The sequence below is a fragment of the Anolis sagrei genome, chromosome 3 (genome assembly GCF_037176765.1).
Source record: "Anolis sagrei isolate rAnoSag1 chromosome 3, rAnoSag1.mat, whole genome shotgun sequence".
In the NCBI taxonomy this organism is placed as follows: Eukaryota; Metazoa; Chordata; class Lepidosauria; order Squamata; family Dactyloidae; genus Anolis; species Anolis sagrei.
The window spans coordinates 230,039,783-230,066,413 of NC_090023.1; the positions used below are offsets into that span (position 1 = coordinate 230,039,783).

At 38.9% G+C, this 26,631-nt stretch overlaps 1 protein-coding gene across 2 annotated transcripts in view; it reads left to right on the forward strand.

The window, feature by feature from the left end:
- The first annotated feature begins 6,825 nt into the window (after nt 1-6,825).
- Nucleotides 6,826-26,631, forward strand: part of CLSTN2 (calsyntenin 2) — a 416,131-nt gene continuing 396,325 nt past the window's right edge. For both annotated transcript variants that reach the window (XM_060767908.2, XM_060767910.2), the window contains exon 1: nt 6,826-7,182. In XM_060767908.2, the coding sequence (XP_060623891.2) occupies nt 7,119-7,182 (64 nt within the window). In that variant the 5' untranslated portion in view covers nt 6,826-7,118. The remainder of the gene's footprint in view (nt 7,183-26,631) is intronic.

The window sequence follows — 26,631 nt, forward strand, 5'->3', positions numbered from 1 at the left end:
ATGAGGAATGTCTTCTCATAACAGTGGGTTCATGCAATTAAGTCATAATATTGCAAAAGTACAATGGTCTCTGTTTAGTCCTCTTGACTTCTAGGCAGAATTCAGGTTTGATTTGCTCTAGGACCCATTTGCTTGTCGTTTTAGCAACCTATAGTATTTGTAACACCACATTCAAGGAAAACAACATAAAATTGAAGTCATTCACTGCTGTTTTACAATTAAAAACAGAACTGGGATAAATCCAGAACTGGTTAACAAAGTATGTTGTCCACTATATCAAGCTCAGAATATATGAGACCTCATTACCCGCCCCCCCCCCTTTTTTTTCAAGGAAAGGTACATATTACATTTAAATAAACCCTTGTGTGTGCAGGGGGAGCAGAATATTTCTGCTGGTGCCCTAACATGTTAATTTGTACAGACAAAAGTCAGATATGAGGCAGGACCTGGAGGCATAATCCCCTGCTTCAATGGACATTTGCTCAGATATTAGAAAGGCACTGACATATATATGATGTGCTTAGTATTTACATTATTCCCTTTTCAAAAAATGGTGAAAAGAAAAAAAAAACAAATAGATAAATTCACTTACATCAACACATATGAATGCAAAGGCACACACGGCTAAGGCGGTTGTTATATGAATCAATTGAACATGAAGCTTAAGATCTTGACTTGGTGCTATATGGCCAAGCTTATTGTGGTTTAAGAAAAAATCGGTGGCTTGACAGTTATTTCTGATGAAGAAAAGTGATTAAAGAGTAGGAGCTCATTCCTGTATCCTGTCCTGCTGTAAAAACTGTACAATTGTGATATGTACAACTGGCTTCTTTGGAAGTGGAATGGGTGAATTCAATTTGATTCCAAAATTTGAGAAACTGCCAAAGGTGCTATTTTTCCCCTGAAAAGGGGCTCAGCATCTTCAGTTGTTTTATAGGCTAAAGCTTAAAGCAGATTCAAAACTCAGAGCCACTATTTGCCTGAAAATTCCTGGAGCCCTTGGTGACCCCCTGCCCACACACTGCCCCATATTCTTAGTCCCACTGTTTCTTAGGGAAAATGTTGAAAGTAGTAATGGTCAGCTACCCCATTTCTCTTGCTCACAATCTCCAGGGTATGAGCCGCAAGTAGGAGCATTTTCCTATGATCTCACCCTCTTTCTAAACATTCCCACACAGAGGATTCCTCATAGAAGAGGCAGCCATGTTCTCCTCTAACTTTCTTACCAATGCCTCCTTGCTGGGAGAATGGTGGAAAGAATTAACCCAGCAAACCCAGTCCTCCATACTGCACCATTCAGAGAGAGGCAAGAGAACAGGCAGAATGCCTGCAAAATAAAACAAAACCAACATATTACTTTTTCTTGCTCTGGTGAGAGAGCTGAAATTTTCAAGGAGAGATGGCATGCAAATATTTTATTTTATTATTTCTTTACAGTACTTATATTCTGCCCTTCTCATCCTGAAGGGGACTCAGGGCAGATCACAGAACACATATACGGCAAACATCCAATGCCAATTATACAATGGCAAGACAGACAATGTGTAGAGGTATGTATAGGCTTTTTCCTCATCATTCAGCATCTTTTGGAGACTGCGCTCGGTTCCAGCCACAGGGGGATGCAGTCACTATATCTCCTTGTTGGGAGCTTTCTTTGTTTGTAAACTTTCCTCCAAACACTGTGACTAAAATACCTCCCTGCTTAATGCAGTTCCCTTTCATCTATGCAAATTGCTGTTTTCGATGCGCTAGGTGGGCTGGGAATGGAACAGAAGGTCAGGAGCTCACCCTGACCCGGCTTCAAACTGTCAACCTTTTGGTTGGCAAGATCTACTGCAGCTGCAGCTGGTGATTAACCTACTGTGCTAAAGTCAGCCCTAATTGTGGTCTCCCATACATGATACTGTAATTTTCAACATTCTACACCCTTTGGCTATGTTGCCTTGAACTGATGAGATCTCAACATGTGAAGGGACTCATAATTTCCATGCTTGAGTGACAGAGCCTTCCAGTTGCTACCAAGAGAAGGAAAAGCTGTGGCTGCCTCTTCTCTGCCTTTCTGCCTCCCATCTCCACCGGTTCTTTGGTTTTCTGGACAGAGTTGGAAGAAGAACTTAAGGGAGCTACTGAGAGTATTGCCATGTAAGGAAAACAGATTTGCCCTTACCCAATCCTTCCTTCTGCCATGCCCACAGAAAAAAGGGGAAAGTGACAATTATTTCCTCTTGTTGTAAGCTGCGTTGAGTCCCCTTGGGGAGAGAGGGCAGGTTATAAACAAAGCATTATTATTATTATTATTATTATTATTATTATCATTATTATCATCATCCAACCCTGTTGGTTGAGTCTACACTGTAGAATCAATGGTATAGCTCAACGTGATGGAATCACAGGAATTGCAATTTTATGAGGCCTTATCCTTCTCTATCAAATTGCTGATGCCTTATCACATTACAAATCCCAGGATTCCATAGCATTGAACCATGGTAGTTAAAGTTGTGCCAATCCCAAAAACTAAATGCACAGGTATGGAATTGACTCAGTAGTATTGTATTTGAAAATGACCTTGGGATTATTGTTGATTATATGTTGAATATGACCTGGCAATGGTGCTGCAGCAAAGAAGGCAATTGCTATCTTAGCCTGCTTCAACAGAAACATAGCTTTAATTCAAGGGAAGTAATCATCCCAGTATACTGTGTATTGGTCAAGCATCATTTGGAATACTGTGTTCAGTTTTGGGCATCTCAATTTAAGAAGGATATAAACAAGTTTGAGCAAGTTCAGAGAAGGGCAGAAAGGATGATAAGAGGCATGGAGAACAAAACATGAAGAGAGGATGAAGTTGTTGGGTATGTTCAAATTGGTGAAGAAAAATGAACGGGTGTCATGATACCAGCTCTTGAAGAGATGTTACAAAGAGCTTTGATGTTCTGTGCTGTCTCAGAGAGCAGAACTAGGTCTAATGGTTTTAAGTTACAGAAGGTTGGATTTTGATTGAACCGTAGAAGGAACTTCTTGATGCCGAGTGTGTTGGAAATGACAACCTTCTTCAGTCTTTCTCTAATAATATGTTTATCTGTGATCCTGTTGCTTACTGTTTTCTGCATGTATGTTCAGTTACAGCTTCCTTTACTCAATGGTTCCTGTGAAGTTATAATGGGCTTCAGACCACATGCTCTTTCTCTCTCTCCTTTTGACTATGTGAACTGTTGATAGCTGTTTTGCTGTAAGAGATGTCCTGGCCAGATGGCATAGAAAATTATCTCAAACATATCTCAAACTGGACTGATAAGTTTTGTACCTGTGTATGCTGAACATATGAAGGTTGTAAGTAAACCAAATATGTTATTTTTTAAATCAAAGTCTACTTCATATTGTCTCTTAGGTGCATGATATAAAACAAGTTGTTTTATGGGTGTGTGTGTGTGTGTGTGTGTGTATATCTCACACCGAAAAACACTTTGAAAGCACTGCTATTTTTTATGCACTGGCAAATCTCTGTTTTCCGAATTGATCATTGATAACAGTTTATTCAGTCTAAAAATTGAAACCATTGCATTGCATAATTATATCTGGTTGTATACTACAAGAGAAGATTCTACTCTGAAGGATTTTTGGCTCTTCTCTGAAAGGTCATGTTTTTCTAAAAAGTTATGATCTCCAAAAGGTGTTTTCCCAAAAGGTTATGAATACCATTTATGACAGCCCATAGGGCCCCTTCCAACTCTTATAATTCTATCACTTGGAATATCGTGTGGAAGCCAAGCCCCATGAGGAACAGGTGAGAGAGCTTGATGTGTTTAGCTTGGAGAAGAAAAGGCTGAGATGGGTCATGAAAGCCATGTTTAAATATTTGAAAGGATGTCACACATTGAGAAGGGAGAAGCTTATTTTCTACTGCTCTGGACAAAGTGGATTCAAACTGCAGGAGAGAAAAAAGATTCCACCTAAACATTAGGAATACCTTCCTGACAGTAAGTGGTATTCGACAGTGGAATACGTTCCTTTGGATTAAGATGGAATGTCCTTTCCTAGAAATTTTGAAAACAGGCTGGGTGACCATCTGTTGGAGGTGCTTTGATTGTGTGTTCCTGAATGGCAGGGGATTGGACTGGGTGGCCCTTGAGGTCTCTTCTGAAGTTAGAACTCCATAAAGGTTGAGGTTCAGAAATTACCTCTAGCTTCCCTGCTCTGCTTGAGAAGCAGTAAAACAACCCTCAGCTGAGAAGCACTGATAGCTTTTATTTACCCCTTTTATTTACCCCTTTATTTACTCCCTCCCAGACTTCATGAAACAACTGAAGTGGTCATGTCAGGAGCAACTTGGGAAACTGCAAGTCACTTCTGGTGTGAGAGAATTGGCTGTCTGTAAGGACGTTGCCCAAGGGACGCCCAGATGTTTGACTGTTTTATCATTCTTGTGGGAGGCTTCTCCCATGTTCCCACATGAGCTGGAGCTGATAGAGGGAGCTCATCTGCACTCTCCCTGGATTCGAACCTCCAACCTGTTGGTCTTCAGTCTTGCCGGCACAGGGGTAACCCACTGCGCCACCGGGGGCTCCTGTATATGTCTACCATCTGTGCCCTGTTTGCCCCACCAGCTCAATAGATATCTTGAGCAATGATCAATCTATTAACCACAAAAAAACTGGGCAACTGATGCTTCTGTTTGATGTCTGATGTTTGATATAACAGGCTGTGTTTCTAATTTAATTTTAGCTGTTAAGTCATAATTTGTTTTTATATATTGGGTTGCCAAATTTTGTTACTATGGATGTATTATTGTTGTATTCAGGCATTGAATGTTTGCCTTTTATGTTTGGAAACCATCCTGAGTGCCTCTGAGGAGATAGGGTGGAATATAAATAAAATGATGATGATGATGATTATTATTATTATTTGAAACACAACAAGATGAGTCCACAGCAGACAAGGCCACTCTGCTGGCTGTTGTATTGGATCACACGTTGGACACTTCCCAAGTGTCTAGGACTGTATGATGTATCGGCAAATAATGCGTGCAGATCCCAGTAAGGTGGCCTTCTGCAGCTGGCAGATGGTAATTTTGTCCGCGCTGATAGTGTTTAAGTACAGGCCAAGGTCTTTAGGCACTGCACCCAGTGTGCTGATCACCACTGGGACCACCTTGACTGGCTTGTGCCAGAGTCTTTACAGTTTGATCTTTAAATCCTTGTATTGTGTCAGCTTTTCCAGTTGTTTCTCTTCAATCCTGCTGTCACCTGGGATTGTAACATTGACAATCCATACTTTGTTTTCTAACACAATCGTGAGGTCAGGAGTATTGTGCTCCAAAACTCTTGTCAGTCTGAATTTGGAAGTCCCAGAGTAGTTTGACGTGTTCATTTTCTGTAACTTTTCTGGCTTGTGATCCCACCACTTCTTTATTGCAGGCAGATGGTATTTGTGGCACAAGGTTCAATGAATCCATCTGAGCAACAGTGTTGTGCCTCTGCTTGTAGTCTGTCTGCGTTATTATTATTATCATTTTGTCATGGAATATGGTGTTTATTTCTCTGGTGGTTTTTAAGCAGAGGCTGGAAGGCCATCTGTGGAGAATGCTTTGATTGGGTGCTCCGGTCCTGTTCAACATCTTTATTAATGACTTAGATGAAGGGCTCGAAGGCATGATCATCAAGTTTGCAGACGACACCAAATTGGGAGGGATAGCCAATACTCCAGAGGACAGGAGCAGGATTCAAAACGATCTTGACAGATTAGAGAGATGGGCCAAAACTAACAAAATGAAGTTCAACAGTGACAAATGCAAAATACTCCACTTTGGCAGGAAAAACGAAATGCAAATATACAGAATGGGGGACAATGCCTGGCTTAAGAGCAGTACGTGTGAAAAGGATCTTGGAGTCCTCGTGGACAACAAGTTAAACATGAGCCAACAATGTGATGTTGCGGCAAAAAAAGCCAATGGGATTTTGGCCTGCATCAATAGGAGCATAGTGTCTAGATCTAGGGAAGTAATGCTACCGCTCTATTCTGCTCTGGTTAGACCACACCTGGAATATTGTGTCCAATTCTGGGCACCACAATTCAAGAGGGATATTGACAAGCTCGAATGTGTCCAGAGGAGAGCGACTAAAATGATCAAGGGTCTGGAGAACAAGCCCTATGAGGAGCGACTTAAGGAGCTGGGCATGTTTAGCCTGAAGAAGAGAAGGCTGAGAGGAGATATGATAGCCATGTATAAATATGTGAGAGGAAGCCACAGGGCGGAGGGAGAAAGCTTGTTTTCTGCTTCCCTGGAGACTAGGATGCGAAACAATGGCTTCAAACTACAAGAGAGGAGATTCCATCTGAACACGAGGAAGAACTTCCTGACTGTGAGAGCCCTTCAGCAGTGGAACTCTCTGCCCCGGAGTGTGATGGAGGCTCCTTCTTTAGAAGCTTTTAAACAGAAGCGTGATTTGAATGCAATATTTCTGTTTCTTGGCAGGGGGTTAGACTGGATGGCCCAAGATGTCTCTTCCAACTCTTTGATTCTATGATTCCTGCAGGGCAGGGGGTTGGACGGGATGGCCCTTGGGGTCTCATTCAGTTGTAGGATTCTATCAAACTGCACTCATTCCACAGGTCAAAGTAAACCCAGGCCTTCTCTGAACCTGGCTGCTCTCCATGTGGAAGCTTGAAGTCACGGTGCGTTTTCCCCCTTTTCTTGTAAGCGCCCTCAACTTGAGGCTTGTTTTCCCCTCGCGCTGGGGAACAGCCAGGGCTCATCCCTCCCCTCCTTTTCTCCCTCCCTCCCGCCTCGCCTTCTTCCTCATGAATATTCATAGCCTCTCCTCCCAGTGACGTTGCCGCGGTCCCGCGGTGAAAGCGGGTGAGCTGCTCGGGTCCTGGCAGTAAAAGCCTGCGAATGACTGAGCAGCAGCAGCAGCAGCAGCAGCAGCAGCAGCAGCAATAATAATAATAGCGGCAGGCGCGGGAGCAGCAGCAGCAGCAGCAGCAGTATCAGGAGCAGGCGCCGACGAGGAGGCGCCGCATCCCTTTCCTTCCCTTGCCGCCGGAGCCCAGAGAGAGAGGGGGCGGAGGGAGCCCCTGGGCTGGGTCGGAGAAGCCTTGTGCCGCCGCCGCCAGAGAGGATGAGGCGGTGCTGGGAGTGGGCGCTGCTTTGGCTGGGGGTCGGCAGCCTCCTCGCCCTGAAAGGTAAGGCGAAGTTCCCTCCCTTCCTCCCCTCGACACCGCCGCCCTTGGCCTCCCCGTCTGCCCCTTTCCCCCCACCCACGCAAGGTAAGCCGTCCAGGTAGCGCGGAGGGGCGCCGCCTCCCTTGCCGGCGAACGCCTCTGTCTGGCCATGGTCGAGGCTTCTCCTCTTCAAAGCCTTGGCGTGTCTGGGCTGTGAGCTGGCCTGGGTTTCTTCTTCCAAGAACAGACGCGAGGGAGAGTTGAAGGTGAAGCAGGTGTCCTGCATCCCTCCCAGTCCCTGTCAGCCTCAGGCGCGGGGGAAGAAGAACCCGGGAAAGTTGAAGGTCTCCTGCGAAGGGGCGAGAAAGAGGGCTGACCGAGGGACTTGGAGTTTCGGGCTGCGGGGCTTCCCTGGGTGACTTTGCCCAGCCGAGGGCAGCCGCCGGCTCCCCCTTCGCTCAGTGAAGCCACCGATGGGGATGCACGCGAGCTGGAAAGGCTGGCCGGCCCTGGAGCGACTAATCCATCAGGGCGTCTGCTTTGCTTGCGTGGGACGGCAGAAGCCCCTCTGGCCAAAGGAATGTTCTGAATGTGTGTCTATCTATATGTCTCTGCCTCTATATATGTGCCTGTCTATAAATACAGAACTTGTTGCTTTAGTTCTTGCATAAGCAAACTTCTCCTCGTCTGCCTAACAAATGGAGGTGTACATTTTTGCTTTAGCTGAGAAACAGAGTCTCCCTTCCGATTTGGGGTTGTCACTCCTTCCTAATTCCAAGAGGAAAAATGTTAGAAGTTTCTATGTCAGGTGGATTGAAAAGAAAACCAGGCTTGTCTCATGGTTACACTGGACAAAGCAGTGGGCCACTTGACCAGGGACCACATTGCCCAGGGACCACTTTGCCCAGGGACTGCTTTGCCAGGGATCAGTTTGTCCAGGAACCACTTTGACCAGAGACCACTTTGCCCAGGGATCACTTTGTCCAGGGACCACTTTGCCCAAGGGCCACTAGACCAGGGACCATTTTACCTGGAACCACTTTGCTCAAGGACCACTTGATCCAGGACCACTTTGACCAGGAATCACTTTGATCAGGGACCACTTTGCCCAGAGACCACTTTGATCAGGGACCACTTTGATCAGGGACCACATTTACCAGGGACTACTTTGTCCAGGAACCACTTTGGCCAGGGACCACTTTGACCAGGGACCACTTTGCCCAAAGGCCACTTGACCAGGGACCATTTTGCCCAGGAATCACTTTGATCAGGGACCACTTTGATCAGTCACCACTTTGACCAGTTTTTGGTCAATTTTAGATTCAGTTTGGGTATTTGGGATGCTGATTCAGAAAATTCAATTCGATAAACCACATCAGCTGTGGTTTCTGATACAGAACATATGCCACCCAGTAGTCGCCATCTGCTCGCCCACAGAAAACCATATTCAGTAATCTACAACTAATGTAGTAGTACTCTTTCGTGGGCAGTCAGCCTCTCCCCTCCCAACATCCCCATAGCCTCTGCACTATAAGATAGATTTGCAAGACCAGTTGTGCTCGTTGCATGTGGTTTCAAGGCCACAGTGTAGTTATGGTGAGGCCACAGACCATATTTTTATTCTTGTGGACCACTGGTGGTCCACGGACAACAGGCTGGGAACCACTGGGATAAAGGAAAGGAATAGTAAGGCACAAGCAGACTGTAGAATGTATGTTGTTTAATACCACTTTAGCTGCCAGGGCTAATGCTATGCAATCCTGGGAGATATAGAATCATAGAGTTGGAAGAGACCTCTTGGGCCATCTAGTCCAACCCCCTGCCAAGAAGCAGGAAAATCACAGGAAAATTCAAAGCACCCCCAACAGATGGCCATCCAGCCTACAAAGGAGGAGCCTCCACCACACTCCAAGGCAGAGAGTTCCACTGCTGAACTGCTCTCATAGTCAGGAAGTTCTTCCTAATGTTCAGGTGGAATTACCTTTCCTGCAGTTTGAAACCATTATTCCACATCCTAATCTTCAGGGCAGCAGAAAACAAGCTTACTCCCTCCTCCCTATGACTTCTCTTCACATATTTATACATGGCCATCATGTCTTCTCTTCTCCAGGCTTAACATGCACAACTCTTTAAGCCACTCCTCATAGGGCTTGTTTTCCAGATCCTTGATCATTTAATTCTTACAAGGTCTTTAAATTGCTTTCTGAAAGAGTCGCAGCAAACTACAAATCCAAGCATTGAGCCATGGCAGACAAAGTGGCCTCCAACTTTATCAATTCTATAGGGTAGATGCACCCAGTTCAATGCTTCTGTAGAATTATACTGTAGGTAGCCCTGGTTGAGTTTTGAAGACTGTGATCATGCATGGAAACCCACTGGGTGACCTCTCTCAGCCTCAAGAGGCAGACAAAGGCTGACCCACTCTGAACAAATGTAGCCAAGAAAACCTATTGGTGAGGTCACCATACATTGGGAATGACTTGAAGGCACACAACCACCAACCCCAAGTGACTTCCATGACTACCTCTATGACATATTGTGGCCATACGTTGATCTCATGTATTAGTAATGTGTGCTTTTTGTATTTGTTGAGAGAACAATTGCAATTTATCTTGGCATCTATGGCGTTCTTTTGCTTTCCTTTTCTCTGGCATACTTACATTTCTCCTCTGAATTTCACTTAAGAACACCAGCTGTTCTGTGGGAGAAACAAGTCAAGAGGATTTGTTTAGTTCTGAGACAGAAAGTTTATCGTTGTTACTCCTTGTGTACATCCAACAGAGTAAATAAATATTTAAGGGAACTTGAAAAACTTTGTCTGCAGAATCAACAAAAATGTGTGCTTGCGGGGGGGGGGGGGGGGGGCTCACAAGGTACAAAGAATCTCAGTTTTTAGGCAGTTTCTCAAACTTTCTGTGATTGACAAGTGCTTTGATTGCAATATAGATAAAAGTTATCATAGATATGTGTAGACAGACGTGTAGCAGTAGCACTTCTTGCCAATTGTCATGTTTATTTCCTTTATAGTAGAATCCATTGAATGTTCTCACAAAGATGTAAGCTTTGTTTCTAGGCACTTGACATGATATATATTAAGCATGATGGCTTGAAGGCTGGTACATCTAAATTCTTTCTAGAGTTCCAAATTCTACTTTACCACTGGAGGGCTGCAAAGTGCATTTTTTGATTTCAGAAATTTTACACGGTCTTTCATGTTTGATCTGAAAAGACTTTTTTATACACATTGCAGGATGATTAGAAATAGATGTCCACAAAATACAAAGCCTTCATTCTTGTTATAGCTTAAATGTGAGGAATTTCTTCAACTGCCAATAGCTTTGACCAGCACTGGTTTTGGTTTTGCTCCTATCAAAAGTTAAAATGCACTGTTATGCTTCTTCACAAATTGATGGTCTGATATAAAAGGGACATCTGTATACTCTTAGGTGGAAATGATGGATAATTTGTAATGCAGCCACTAATCATGCTTTGCAATCCCCTCTGCAGTATGCCAGACTGCAAAACTATATAGATCTTATTGTCAAAGGTATATATTTTAGACATTTATTACAAACTAGAAGACATTTAGTTTATACTTGCTGTGAACTGTTTAGAAGCATTATAATTGTATGGTGATGGTGATAACAAAAATTAATGGTAGTGTAAGGCACTTTTGGGGTTTTGTTCAACTTAGAAGCAGTGTAAACATATTTCTTAGAAGTAAATGCCTATGATGAATGAAAGTGGAATGAATGAGGCCAGCCATAGATGAGTGTGCATAGGATTTTGAGTCTAAGGCCATGTTGCAATGTTCCATTAATTTCATTTTAAATTATTTCACGTGAAATGCTGGGTCAGCATGTAACACTAGTTGCTTGGATGTTTAAAGCGTGATTTCTGCTTTTGAGGTTTTCAAAAACAGCTAGTACACATTTTTGGTCTGTCTAGGAAAAGAGAGCAACAAGGCAATAAGCTTCTTGAATCAGCTCTTTTCACTTTGCTGAAAAAGGCAGAGTCCAATAGCAAAGGAGAAGATGGTGACAATCAAGCAACTCCTGTTATGGCTGCCTCTACTGGCTACTAAATAGAACTGTCTAACAAGATTCTAGTTTGTAATATGTATGGAAAATGTTTTCTTGGAAGTTGAAATAAAAGTCCATTTTTTAAAGATGAGAATCATATAATAAATACTGTATGCATGCTTTGCCATATTTTAACAGCACAGGTATACCTCAGGAAACGAAGTAGATATGATCCTGGACATCACTTCTTTAACGGCAAATTCGTTACCACAGGCAGAGATAACATGGAAACATGGTAGTCCTGCAGCTCAAAAAAGAGAGAAGATTTCAGCAAATTTTGTATTCAGAACTAACAATGTGCATGCATTAAATGAAACAACCAGGCCATTGGTTGCACAAATAAACATTGCACAAATAAACAAAACATGTTAAGCTTCTACATACCATTTAAAGCTTTTAAAAATGCATTTTAAAATCTCATCAGCTTACACTTCCCTTTTGTTGGTCAAAGATGTCAGGGAGAACTGAAATAATGGTGGGGGAGGCTTTATCTCTATTTTGCCATTTACTTAGTAAGGGATTTTGGTGGTAGATGGTCTTTTCTTTCCTTATTGCAGGCAGGCACACACAGCTGCAGGATTAGCTAGAATAGAGCCTTATTTCCCGAATTATAGCTGCATTGGGTTGTTTACTGCAGACAAATTTTTGCAGCACAACAATGAAATTTTGTATGTCTTCAGCTTTCTTTACCATCCTCTTAGTGCTGGTGCTACTAAAAAAACTTCCAGGTGGACAGAGGACAAGAAGGAAAAAAGAAAAATTGGCAGTTTTAGAAAGGCATTGTTTGAAAGGAACTTCTTTGTCAAATACCTTGTTAATTTAGGAATGCCTGTATTTATGCAGCACCAGTAATGTACTTGGCACTTCATGGAGTAATATAAGCAAAGTAGCTGATCTCTGCTTCTAGGAACTTATAGTCTGTGTAGCAATCAGCAAGAAGATTCCTATGGACATCATTATTTTATCCGGTGTCCCATAATAAATCTCTATGCAAGGCACTTTCATTTATTTGAGGGTAACCATGAAATATTCCACAAATATCACCAGCCCAAAGTTACAGTGATGATTAATGTTAGCTGCCACATTGGAGGAGGGCTCTCAAATTTGGTAGTAAAAAATATTTTAAAGTATAGCCTTGGTAATGTAATGAACAAAATATCTGAGCCAATATGATCTAACAATTGTCTGGTTATAAAATATTTCAAGTATTATTAGACACTACTTTGGTTTTGATTAATGAATCTATTCTATATCATTGTTCGGAGAATATAAATACTTGAAGTTTGATTAAAATAATTGAAAATGGGAAGAAAGTAAAGCTTGATGAGCTTAACAGATTTCCCAATTTATGAATGAATGTATATGAAAAATGCCCAAATATTATCAATCTATCTTTGAAAGTGTATATTTAAATTGTGAAGAGTGCAATGACTAATATTGAAAACTATTATCATACTGAAAGTTGCTAAAGGTCCTTGTGCAACTTTTGATAGGATGTATGTGTGTGTTTTTTTTTCAATCAAACCCAAGCTATATAATGTTAATTTGCCACGGTATTTCTGTATAGAAATATGATGTCGATATTCATAAATAATGGGGATTTCTGGGAATAAAAGTTACTACACATCATGCTTTGAATTTCCTTTTTTAAAAAGTCCCATGGCTCTTTTTCTACCAGAGATGTATGACCTTCCACTAAGACTCCTTTCTCTGCTTTGTAAGATATGCAAAAAGAAAACTCCTAGAGGGAGTTATTCAGCACTAGAGAACATCTGATATGAAGTGTCATTCCCTAAGGCACCTTACAATATTTTGTATTAGACACCGAAGGAAATACTAAATCCTTATTTCATTTCTCTTAAACTATGTCTTTGCCCTTTCCCCTAGTCTCAAACTGCATAATGCAAGGTCTCTCGAATAGTAACCTCAATTTTGCCTTATTACATCAAAGAGGTCCTCTACTTTAAGAGGAATTATTGTTTAAAAAAGCAGACTCAGTAGAAGGGAGGTCTGAAATATCTATCATTGATGGCAAAATGTCCCTCATGTTCTTTCCTAAGATTTATTTGGAAAATGAATTTGTTTTTAGCAGCTGACTGGAACTGCAACATTTTTCATCACCCAGTTACATAACTGGCTAAACTGTGAAATGTTAATGTGACCTAGGATTATACAGTTTTTAAGAAACTGTTACCTTTATATTGAGACCTGGTTTAGAAACAAATCAGATGCTTATAATCTCTCCCCCCCCCCCTTTTAGTTAGATTTTCATTTGCCTCTTCCTAATGAGGTATTTATAAGCTCTTTCATGCAAATTGTTCCAATGTTACCTTGAATGATTTGATAAGACTGATACAGAACGAACACCGATGTCCTCATCACTGATCTCTTTTTTGCACGGATGAAACTGTTTCTTACTGGAACTTTTAGCTCCCAGTAGGTGGCTGAAGCCAATTATGGATGTGCTTCAACTAGCAGTTTTGTGAGTAGTGTTATATTACTCTCTCAGAACAGATTGGCAAGTGTGGAATTCTAACTAAAGTAGCAGCCTTTCCAGACTAGTGAAGCCCAATTCTCTGCTAAGTCCCAAAAGGCATCACTGTATAGATCATATTGTAAAACTGAAGCAAAACTATCAACTTCCCACACCAAAGAAGCATTAGGAACTATGGATCTATAACGGTCTTCCTCAGCTTAATATACTCCAGATGAATTGGATGTTGTTCTACTCAGGCTTCATCTACATTGCCATATCTCAAAATGCAGATTGAACTGGATTTCAAAATGCAGATTGAACTGGATTACTTGGCAGTGTAGGCTCAAATAATCCAGTTCAATGCAGTTCAGTCTGCATTATATGAATCTACATGACCATTATAATGCAGCTCAAACTGTTTCGATGGCAGTTTAGATGGGGCCCAAGTCTCTGCTAACAAGACAAATGATGTAGGATCTAAATCAATACCTGATTCTAGTTTGGGGAAGCCTGGAAATCCACATCCCAACTTCCACTTATGGAGGACTATGTTGATGTCTATTTAACATTGCCAAGAAGAAATACCTGATTGTTTAAAAGATAATTACTTTCCCATGGCCGTTTTAATTCTTATATATTTTTTCTCCTTCTGATACTGTACTATCATTAGCTAGTAAGATAATGAGTAAGTGAAAATGACAAAACATAAATTAAAATATTATTGTGACACAAACCTCACACCTGTCATGTGAAACAGAGTATGCTCAGATACAGTGCCTTTATTTTACTACTGAATAAATTGCCTCTATCTATTGGCACTTGGCTCTATGTGTTGCTGGCTCTTATGAGATTTTATTTATTTCCTTAGGATTTAAATTAGAAGCTTTTTAGTATGCATGCTGCTTTTTCAAAGGTTTTGGAGTTGGCTTTTTCAATTTTAAATGTGTTTAAAAGATTTTTTAATATATTTTTATGAACTTGTTATGTTGATACTGAGCTATGTATGAGTCACCTTAGAGAAGGCTGCAGAATTACCAGGACTTAAAAATATATTAAGTAAATATTGCTTCTAAATTGCAAACAGCAGGGGTTTAAAAGCTGTAAGGATTAACATGAGAGTAAAAAAATATTAGCAAATTCTTTGATAAGATGATGTGGACCTAAACCACATACCCTGTTTTGGAAATACTTGCATCATGGAGGAACATAGGTGAGAATCATTAGTTGGCTGGCTAAATCTTTCAGTCACTCCAGTGATTCAGTTAAAGGTGGTTTCAGTTTAGTACAAATGAATGGAAGAAGGAAAGCAAAGCAATAAATATCACCAGTCTCTCTCCTTAGACATGCAGTACTGTCACAATTTCTGCATCATAAAGGCCTGAAGCCATAATCTCTCCCAAGATGTGTACTGATAGATGCAGACATAATGGAAATGCCTTGTATTTATGCCGTGGGGACAGTTAGTTCATGATTGACAGATTGAGGAAAAGCAGTCAGTCAGATGGGATTTTGAGACAAGGCAGGTCTAACATATATACATGAATAATAACAGTTAGCACATTGCTTTGCTCATAGAAAAAATGTTAAAAGATGTGAACCAGAAAAGAAACCACTCATCCCTTCCTGTCAGGTAGCCTTTTGTGTATTTAAGATGATACTGAGGACATGACTAGGATCAGCTCATTGCATGGAAAAACTAGCCTTTGAGGATAGGTAAAAAGAAATAAATCCAAAGTGACAGTCACTGCCAGATTGGTTGAATATGGCTGTTAATAATTGTCTTTCCCTAAATTGTCACTAAAACTTTGATAATAAGATGCAAAAAAAAAAAAAAAGAGAGTTTCTCTCCCACTTTTCAGTAAGTGGCAAAATGGAGGTAGGCAAAAAGGGAAGTACAGTCAGTCCCCGAGTTACAAACATCTGACATTCATACGACTCATAGTTACAGAAGGGAATGGGGAGAATAACTCTACCACTAGGAAGGGAAATTCACTCCTGAAAGAGTTATAAAGTGTTTCCACTGAAGCTTTATCAACAATCCTTGTTTCCACAACAAACCAAAAATTATCAAAATCCAATTGGCACAAGGACAAGTGGTGAGGTGAAATTTTGTGAATAGGGGCACAGACAGCTTACAAATACTTTTTGGTTGGGGTTAAGCGTAACTGACTTACTGTACATACAAATTCAACTTAAGAGCAAAGTTCTGGAACCTTTCTTGTTCTTAACTTGAGAGTGCCTATAGTATGAAGAGGTCAGGAGGCTCAGATTGAGAAATGATCATGCCAACAAATGGTCACATTGCAGTTGATGGTGCCTGATCTGAACTATGGTAGAAGTGATACAATATGGCTTTCATGGAGAAAATAATGTATTACAAATGTTCCCTATATGGTGGGATTAACAGGGTGCTTATGTTTGAGCACAAATCAGGCATGAGAAACACGCATTCTCATAAACTTCTCATATGTACAGCATACATGGATATGCAACCTAGTGTATGAAAACTACTTAGAAGAAACATGGACTTATTGTTCCTGCCACCAGTACAAGAGAGCTTTATGTCACATTGGTTCATTCTATAGAAAAAAATTCCAATATGCTGTAAACTCATGTCACTACTGTAACATTTAAAAGCATGCCTCAGTTATGCACAGATCAGATAGCTGTGTGTAGGCTGCATAATCAATGTACTTGCATTGCTCTCCAAAATGTTACAGTGTACATCTGTTTTTTACAATAAAGGCCATATCCCTGAATAAACTTTCACAGAACATACTTTTGCATTGTCATAAACTATAAAGTTTCAGTCTTCATTAGTATTTAAACATTTGCATTATCTTTTGCGGTATGCCACATTAATAATATTTTTATATGTGAGCGTGAGGGTCAGTGTCACTAGTCTGTAGCCACAGCTCAAGAATTATCGTGTCATTTACAGCAATATATCTGAAATTTTCTGATGTGGGGATTTGCCATTTCCCCCCATCATTCCAGGAATTGCTACCATTTTGTGTCCATTGGCTACTGTTAATTTCTTGTAAACCTTTGTCTGTAGACCACCACTTTAAGTAGCACTGTCCTTGAAAATACCAAGGTTCCTTTATTTATGCTGTAAACATTTGCCAGCTCTAATCATATGGGGGGGGGGGGCTGTTGTGAATATGTAACCGTGTTCAGTCACTCTCCTAAGCAGAAAGTCAAAGTAGAGTCCACTAAGTATCATTATTTCTTTCCGTTTCACCCTCCCAACTGCTCTAGCTATTCAAATTCTTTAATGTTTTCTATTGTAAAACCTTATAATAGAATCACTGAATGATAGAATAATAGAATTGGAAGAGAACACATGGCCATCTAGTGCAACATCCTGGAAGGAAAAGTGCAATCAAAGTAACCCTGACAGATGGCTTGTTTCAACCCCATTTCAGAAGAAGACCAATTCACAATGAAGCCCTAGGAGTGCTACAGCTTCTCCTTTCCTATCATGTGCTCTTTTTAATATTTCAAGTGTTAGGGTATACACCGACCTTACAACTTGTTTAGGATCATGTTCTAGTTCATACTATTGAGTAGGGTAGTACACTCACCACAAGATTCAGTTCCGATTTTTCTGCTTTGAAACATGGTCTGATTTACCTCTGATCAAGAATACGTTGCCCCTGATCCTGAATATGAGATTAGATCATGTCTTCCTTTGAATATAATCAGAAATAAACATTTGTAATGTTTCCTCTTTGCCAAAATTGGGTGAATGGAGGCATGACTATCACTTAGGCAGGGAATTTCACTCAGGTGAAAATTGTATAGCATTCTCATGCTACTCATTTTTTTTAAAAAAATCAAACAACCTTTTTTTAAAAGTATAACATTGGTAACTAAAACCAAAATGTTTTCAGCAGAACTTGAAGATATGTTAAAGGAATTGTCTCTTTTGTCATGCAGTCTTTGGATGGAATGATTTTAGTACTGAATGTAATTTTAAAATGCTTAACTTGTATCAATTTTATCTGAACTGATTTCAAGTTTTTAATGTCTGTATGTGTTGCAAGGCATTGAACCATTGTCATATGTAAGCTACCTTGAGTCCCCTTCGGGGTAGAAAAAGGTGGGGTATAAATAGGGTAAAAAAATATTAAAAATAAATTTTGTGGGAAAGGCTCTGCCCGACTTACTGGGCGGAGAGATTGCAGAGGAGGGCACCCTCTTCATGCCATTACTCCAGTGGGTGGCTTCTTCTTCCCAGAAGCCCACAGAAAGCAGGAAAGCTTCCTGCCAGGCAGCTGGCCAGCCAATCAGTGGAGGCCTCCTTTGCTCTCTGGTTGGCTGGGGGCTAGTCAAGATTAAGGGCCTTTCGACACAGATCCAAAAACCATGACAAAATGACGGCTCAGGTAAACCTGGATTAATCCAACTGGGTTTTCCTGGTTTACTTCAGATTAATTAAACACCTCAACAGTCCTAGACCTTACTGAAAGATCTGGGTCTGTTGAGGTGCTGAGCTTATGGAGATTGACTTCTGAGACTGCATTTCACTATCCCGGGGGCCAGTCTCCATTGTCATCCCAATTCGTTGGGTTCCTAGAGCCTGAAGGAGTGGGGGTGGGCACCTGGCCCTCCCCCAGCCCCCTCCCCTGGTCCCTGTCCCCAGCCCTCCATTCTTCCTTCAAAACTTACTAGAGGGTCCTGCAGGAAATGCATAATTGAAAAAATATGCATTTCCTGCATGATTAAACACAATTTAATCAAAGATAAAAATACAGTAGAGCATATAGTAAGGAAAATTGCTAAATATCTATGAACAAAAATAGATGCCAACATGTGCATGAATTTCTACAGAAAACACAAAACTTGAATCCTGGTGTTTGTTCAAGCACACTAAACCCATTGACTCAATTGTTAAATGGTAAGCATGTAAATTCCATTGATGTAATGGAGCTACTTAGGTGGGGTTGACAAGATGTGTCGGGCCCAGGCTACAAAATCTTATATGAAGAAATGAAATTTTGAAAATGACTGTCAAATAGTTTGGAGAATTTTTGCAGCTCTCAAACATGATTTTATATTCCCATTTTGGAAAAAAAGAAGTAATGAGTGCTTTTGTTCTGGCAAACACACCAATGATAACTCTTCTAATTATAAAATGAACTGAAAAGGGGCTCTGAAGACTTGCTGAGAGATATGGTAACACAGTTTGGTGCGTCAGCAAAACTACACAATGTACTTTTGTTAGATGAAATGGTGCTTCAAAATATAGATGGGCAGAACAAGTTAAGATGGTTTGCAGAAAAGGTTGATTTACTGGCCTCTACTAAGCTTTTCAAAAATACTGCCAGAGTTAAATATAGAGTAAAAGGCAATGATATTTATGAGGCAGCTGAATAGCGATCTTATTTAGAGTAAGGCTTTTAAAGAAGTTAGATTTAACATATCCTAGCAACTGAAACTGAGTAGCAACATACATCTTCTATCTCTGTTCATTAAAGAAAGAAGTACATTTTAAAGGCCTTTCTTAATTCATAATGAAATAACTTTTGTTAGTTGGACTGTTTATAGAAGTAGGTAACAATTCCACATAAAAAACTACATTGCATGCCTTAGATTGTATGCTGTCTTGGAAAGTCTGTAGTTTTGAAAAGCTGCTAATAACTCCATTAAATTTTTAAAAAAATGTCAAACAAAAATTTTTAATGCAGAAGGTATCATGTGACAATATCCTTATTTCTTATTTTTTGAAAGAAATAATTTTATATTTGTTATATTATAAAATATTTTTATGTTATATGTTACATCTTTAAATTGAACTATGTGAGATTAGTTTCTTATGCCCTTTCCATGTCTTTATATGGGATGTTTAAATTAAGACCACTTTCTTGCAATGTGAAAAGAACAGGTGTGTGTCTTGTTTATACACATGCAACAATGCTTTAAAAGAGAATGATTAAAGCTATACTGCTTTTAGAAAAATGACCTTTGCCCTGAAAATTGATGGCAGTCATCATTCTGAATCTACTGTTGGTTCAGCTATGAATACTTTACATTTTCTAGGAGGGTGTTGTTTCTGGCAAATGTAAAATATCCAAGGATTATTCTAGAGAAGGCTTTTTAAAATAAATGTAATATTTGCAGAGATAACTGGAATTTCAAGTGCACATAATGTTTAATACATCATATAAAAATGTGTGTGTGTGTACAAATACATACATACATACATACAATCACAAAATTGCAAGCTTGGATATTTACTAAACAAAATAACATTTGAATTATTTATTTATTTATTCTAGATCTGTTATAAAATATGTCAGGATACAATGCATACAACACACAGCAGATAAACACATTAGATCTGGTGTTTGTGATGAATAAGCTGTGCATCACAAAGTCCAGTTCTTCCTAGTTTTAACTACAGATGGTTCTGTGTTTTAAATTGTGTTATTTCATTTTATTTTATGTGTTGATAATGGTTGTTATATAATTTTATGTGATATTGTTTTATACTCATGTATCATTTATGTTATATACTGCTTTGCGGTGTCTTGTAAGCTGCCCCGAGTCTCTTTTGGGAGATGGTGGTGGGATATAAATAAAGATTATTATTATTACTATTATTATTACTATTATTATTACTATTATTATTACTATTATTATTACTATTATTCAACTTTTCTTTCTTAATTCTAGGCCAAATTATTGTATTTTATATTTTACTCTTCCCTACCTCTTGAATTCTGATTGCCTATGATTAGCAACACCTGTAGTGCTGTGTGATCAATTTCTTCTTTGACTCTGGAAGGGACTTTTTCCAATTTCTTCTTCTTTTTCTGTATTTGGAGCATAAACTTCAAATATGGCTATATTGATAGATTTTCCCTGAAGTCTTATTGATTTGGTCAGATTTTGCATTATATAATTGAATGTCCTTTGCTACATCTTTCTTTACTGTGAATTGTTGTTGTGTGCCTTCATGATGTTTCCAAATTATGACAACCCTAAGGGAATATCACAAGTTTCTTTGCAAGGTTAGTTCAGAGAGTGTTTACCTTTTCTTCTCTGAGGCTGAAAGTGTGACTTGCCCAATAGATTCCATGTCCCAGCGGGAATTCAAACTTTGATCTACAACCATAGAATCATAAAGCCACAGTCCGGTGCTCAATCCATTACACATGCTCCATATTAATGCCACAACATTTTGTCTTAGACTTTCATTTCCCAAGTAATGCACCATTTATTATCGAAATGTCACATTCCTGCCCACTTCTGTTCTCCCACCCCAAGTATTGCAAGCTTTATACATTTCGTTCCTTATTTTATTGTGCCTAGCTATCCCTGATTCATGCTTCCCACATCCCATGTCCCTATATTATGTGTGGAGGAGCTTTGTACTTTCATTTTGCCTCTTAGCATTTCACCAGCTGAACGTCCTTTCATCTTGAGTCTAGTTGTGTCATTAGTGACAGCACTATTCATAGTTGTCTTCTGTTGTAATCTAGTAGTTGGTTGAGTGCCATCTGATATACAATTTTCTCCTTTTAGTGCTTTCTCTTGTTTGTTTGTGGATTTCCTCATTAAACAATATCTTTTTTATATAAGATTTATTCCATCTGCACAATATTTGCAAGTTTAGCAACAGCGCCACTGCAGTTGTCTCCATCAGTGTCACCCTGAAATACTGCTGCTCACCAATAGTTCCTGGTGAGGGGAACCAATTCAATTACTTCTCATTACTGTCTACCTTGAGAGAACACTTGTGTGCAGGGTAAAATCCCTTATCTAAGTGTTCACAGCAACTAAATTCTGAGGGGCTTGTGATGCTTGAGAGCTCCTCTTTCCCGTCATGGAGAATGGATGATGTTGACTTAGACTGCTTCCAGTCTTTCTTCAAAGCCGGGATGTTTTTGCTCCACGAAATGTTTGGCTTTGACCAGACTCTTGGCTTAGTGCACTCCCACCACTGCCCATTTGCTGCATGTTACACATTCGCTGTTTAATCAATTTGTGCCTTTTTTGCTTCATTGCTTAGCATCCTTCATTTGTGAATGAGGATTTAATTACAAGTGCAGATTGTTTGATTGGGCAACGAATGAAATAGATACCATATTTGAACATTCAAGCTCATATATTTTGATAGTATTGCTATTATAATCCGGAACCAGACATGTACCTTTTACAAGATCAAGCTAGCTAGGGTTTCTTGGAGTTGGAGGCCAAAGCGGCTGGAGGGTCACTGTTTGCCTGCTTCAAGGCTTGACAATGAACCTTACTTATGGTAGATAGACTTAATGGCAGTGCTCATTCTGCTTGTTATTTTGAAAGGATAGATGTTGGCCATATGTTTAATATAATTTTTACAAGAAGTACTGTAGACCAGAAAATAGTAAACCTATCTGATTGAATACAAATCAATAGGGTTTGAAGAAATTTACTCCAGGATGCTAAATTACAAATCAATTAAATAATCAGACAACAGATGAAATCCATGATGGTTGTAGAGCAATACTTGGTGCTCTACTCCATTTGGAAATAGAAAAGAACATCCCATATAAGTTAACGTGCTGTGTACAAACCCTTGAGTCAACTTGTGAGCTCTCAGTACGTCTAAATAGTAAATCAATATGTATTTATTTGGGAAAAGTCAGCTGTAATAACATTTCCCTGCTAATAAAAACTAGTCAATTAATCATCAGACAGACAACATGAAGATACACAAGATTCCTATGTATGCTGACATTCTGACAAATTCAAATGTGTTCACAAATCCCAAAGTCCATACTGTGGTAATGTCTTCATTAAGCCAATCACAAAGGTGCACAATTTTCTGTTCAAGCTCTCAAAACTATTGATTTCTTCATCAGGCAAAGATTATTTTAGAAGTATACAAGGGAATTGGAAGAAGTTAATTGAATGGATCACAAATACAATTTTAAACAAACTTTATTTGGTTTATTGTACTGAATAAAAAGGTTTTGGAGAAATTAATTCAACCCATATCCATCTGTTCCCCTGGAATTAATAAAAAGAACCTAATATCCTTTTGGCACATCTAGAAACCCATAACTTAATTGGATTCCTGCTAACCTGGAGATACTTCTGGATGTTCCAACTAAACATCTATTAAATATTCAATGAAACTATTGCATTAATATTACCTAGAATATATGCTGTTTCAACAGCAATAGCTAGCTTCGTAGTATTCATTAATATTTGCATATCCTCTCTGGTACTTGCTAAAACTGCTTTCCTGTGTTTTAGACAATATTTGTTGTTGTTGTTGTTGTTGTGTGCCTTCAGGAAGTTTCCAAGTTATGACAACCTGAAGGCTAATCTGTTGTAGGTTTTCTTGGCAAGATTCTAGTCCAGTGCCATTCTATTCCCAATGCTGTTTAACATCTAGCTGAAACTTCTGGAAGAGATCCACTGAAAGTATGGGGTAGGGTGGAACCAGTATGCCATTGATATACTTCTTCATGACTTCACAAATAGCATCAGCTAAGATTAATTTGTCTTTTCTAAAGAAATGCCTGGAGGTTGTAATGGACTAGATGAGACAAATCAAACTGAAATTGAATCCAAATATGGTGAAGGTGCTTACTGCTATGGGTTCTAACCTGTATGATCATATTACAGCAAGGTCCTCAAATATTTTAAATGGAGGGCCAGGTCACAGTCCCTCAAACTGTTGGAGGGTTGGATTATAATTTGGAAAAAAAAAGTGTGAATGGATTCCTATGCACACTGCACATATCTTATTTGTCCTGCAAAAAATACTTTAAAACAATACAATAATTAAAATGAAGAACAATTTTAACAAATATAAACCTATTAGTATTTCAATGGGAACTGTGGGCCTGCTTTTGATTGATGAGATAGGATTGTTGTTGTGGTTGTGTGCTTTCAAGTCGTTTCAGACTTAAGTTGACCCTGAGCAAGGGGGGGGGGGCGTATCCGGCCCTTGGGCTTTAGTTTGAGGACTCCTGTATTACACCTATATTACAATCACTAGTGGATGCAAGTTAGTTTATGGGCAAGGTACAAAGTGTTGGCTGTTACCTTTAAAGCCCTACATGGTTTAGGTTATCTACAGGATTGTCTTCTCCCTGTACACTCAGGTCTTTAGGGGCACATTTACTTCAGTTATCCAGGATCGGGCTGGCAATCGTTAACCAGAGGACTTTTTCATCAGCAGTTCTCAAATTTTGGAATGACCAGCTTGTAGAGATCCAACAGCTGGATATGCTGTCTACATTTAAAACAATATTAAATACCAATGTTTTCCTGCAGGACTATCTAGATGGCTTTTAAATTATGAGTTTCAAATTATGAATTATTTTTTCAAGGTATGAATTATTTTTAGTATGTATGCTTTTTAAACTGATGTGTTATACTCTTTGAAACTAATGTACCCTTTTTAATCAATATTTGTGGTTTTAGCTGTGTGATATGTCTATTGGTTGCTGCATTTTAATCTGTTGTTTCATAAGACATGTGAATACATGCTTCCTGTTTGAGTAATAAGTAGATAATTAGGCAAGTAAGATTGTTTGATTTGGTCAGTTTGGATTGCTGTAGAGCTGATATTCTCAAATGTACATAACCTGATACTCTTAATATATTCTGGACTATAACTCACTGGTCTTACTGGGGCTTAAAAGTTATAGGTTAGAACATGTCCTGACATAGTGGGGAAAAATATTTTCACAAGTGCTAATCCTTATACCATTTTACCAAATGTTGAAAATATATCTCATGGTGTTTTTGTTGTAATAACAAATACATTTTCACAAGTTGCATAACCCGGAAAGGTGTCTATTAAGTTTATTTAGAAAGAGAATCAGGAAAGGAGATGAAGAAATTTGCCAATATAGCTTTTGTGCTGTGAGATTAACAGTAGCAAAAATCTTGGAAGGGTGAAAAGAGTTCCTTATAAAGGACCAGAGAGAAAAACTATTACAGTATATTCAAATGACTGAGCTAACAAATAGTATTCAAGGAGGAAACAATGAAAAATTGCTGTTTAACAAAAAAAAAAACAAAACATTCTGGCTTCAAGATTTTAAATTTCACAAATACAACACCAAATTACTGCATAGTCACAAGTATTAGGTACAGAGTTTCAGTCTTCTAAAGATATACAGATGACAATTATATTTACTTGCTCCCAAGTAAATATAAATTGCCACATATGTATACTAGGGTTGCATCATAGGTGTGCTAATCTTTCTCTAGACACATTAAAGTCCCAAATATATAAGCTATTGTTTTCACCCATAAAGGAGTTTATTATTAAAGTGATACATAGTTGATATTTATGCCTCTTAAGACTACAAAGAATCAAGAATAACTTGTCAGAAAAAAATTGGAGAAGCTGTAAAAATGTCAGCACATTAGGGCACATGTAAGTTTGTTGCCAAAAAGTTAAAATATATCAAAGATCCAGGTCTTACCAGGCATCTAATTAGCAGGGTTTATCTGCTTTGTCCTGAATTAACTCAGTTTTACCAGAGGAGTCATATGGATAAAATGAAGACAGATCTCAGATTAAAGGCCTGTCTGGATGGGCCGGCAGTGACAATTCTTCTCAATCCTTCTGTGTTACTGTTTATATGTGATTTATATTAATTGTATTGTTTTTTTGGTTTATCGCTTTTTTGTTTTATTGATGTGTTGTTGGGCTTGGCCTCAATTAAGCCATGCCGGGTCCCTTGGGGAGATGGTGGCGGAGTATAAATAAAGTATTATTATTATTATTATTATTATTATTATTATCCAGTACTGTTCTAATAAAAGTTTCTCAACACTTGAAACACATGGTTTTGACTGATTTCTTAAAAATGTTTACTCCTTTTTCCCAATGTACATCTTCAACTATTTTGTCATTATATGTGATGATGAATAATTATGGGTTGTTGAATGGCAGGAAAAAATGTGAATTCCCACTTGTGCAGTTTTCTTCCAATGGAGTTTTCTGTCAAATGGAGAGAAAAAATTCACCATGGAATAATAATAATAATAATAATAATAATAAACATTTTTATTCCATTGCAGACTGTAATTTAAAATATTTGTTTTGTGAACTAATTTTCTGTCATAAGAAGTTCTATCTTCCATATCCTCTAGCTTCATTTCTCTGCTTCCAGGCTTAGATTTCACTGTACCATTTCAAACCATAGGTGAAAACTATGAAAAATAAATTCCACACACATATAATCTTGTAGATATAAGCTTTGCATGTGTTCATATGGCTTGGTACTGAATATCATGTACAGGCAATCCCCAAGTTCCAAACAAGATAGGTTCTGTAGGTTTGTTCTTAAGTTGAATTTGTATGGCGGTCTAAACAGGTACTTTTTAAAGTGTAACCCAGCCACAAACACACACACCCCCACACACCCACAAGCTTTTGATTACATAGGGTGGTGTTAACCCCTTGTGGTATTTGTTTTGCTGTCTGTGCCACTGTTCAGAAGAGTTCATCTCACTTTCTGTTTCTGTGATATTTTATTTTTTTTAAAATGTGGCTTGTTGTGGAAACAAGGATTGGTGAGAAAGCTTCGAGGCACCTTTTCCCCATGATAACTTTTACAGGAGTGAATTTCCCTTTTGAGGGGCAGATTTCACTCACTTCCTGTTGTCTCACTCCTGTTCTTAAATATGAGTCATTTTAAAGTTGGATGTTTGTAACTCAGGACTGCCTGTACATAAAATATTTTCTTCTGGTATACTAATCTTTCCATGTTTTTGTAAGTTTTGGTGTGGAATATCATTCATTGGTATAGAGTGCTCTGAAATGCATTTTAAAATAATATGATATATACTTAAATTTATTAACTCAACAAGTAAATGTTTTAGGAAGATTCCTAGACTTTCTAAAATCAAACTACTTGATAGTTTGCTCAGTTGCATTTGTCTACTCGT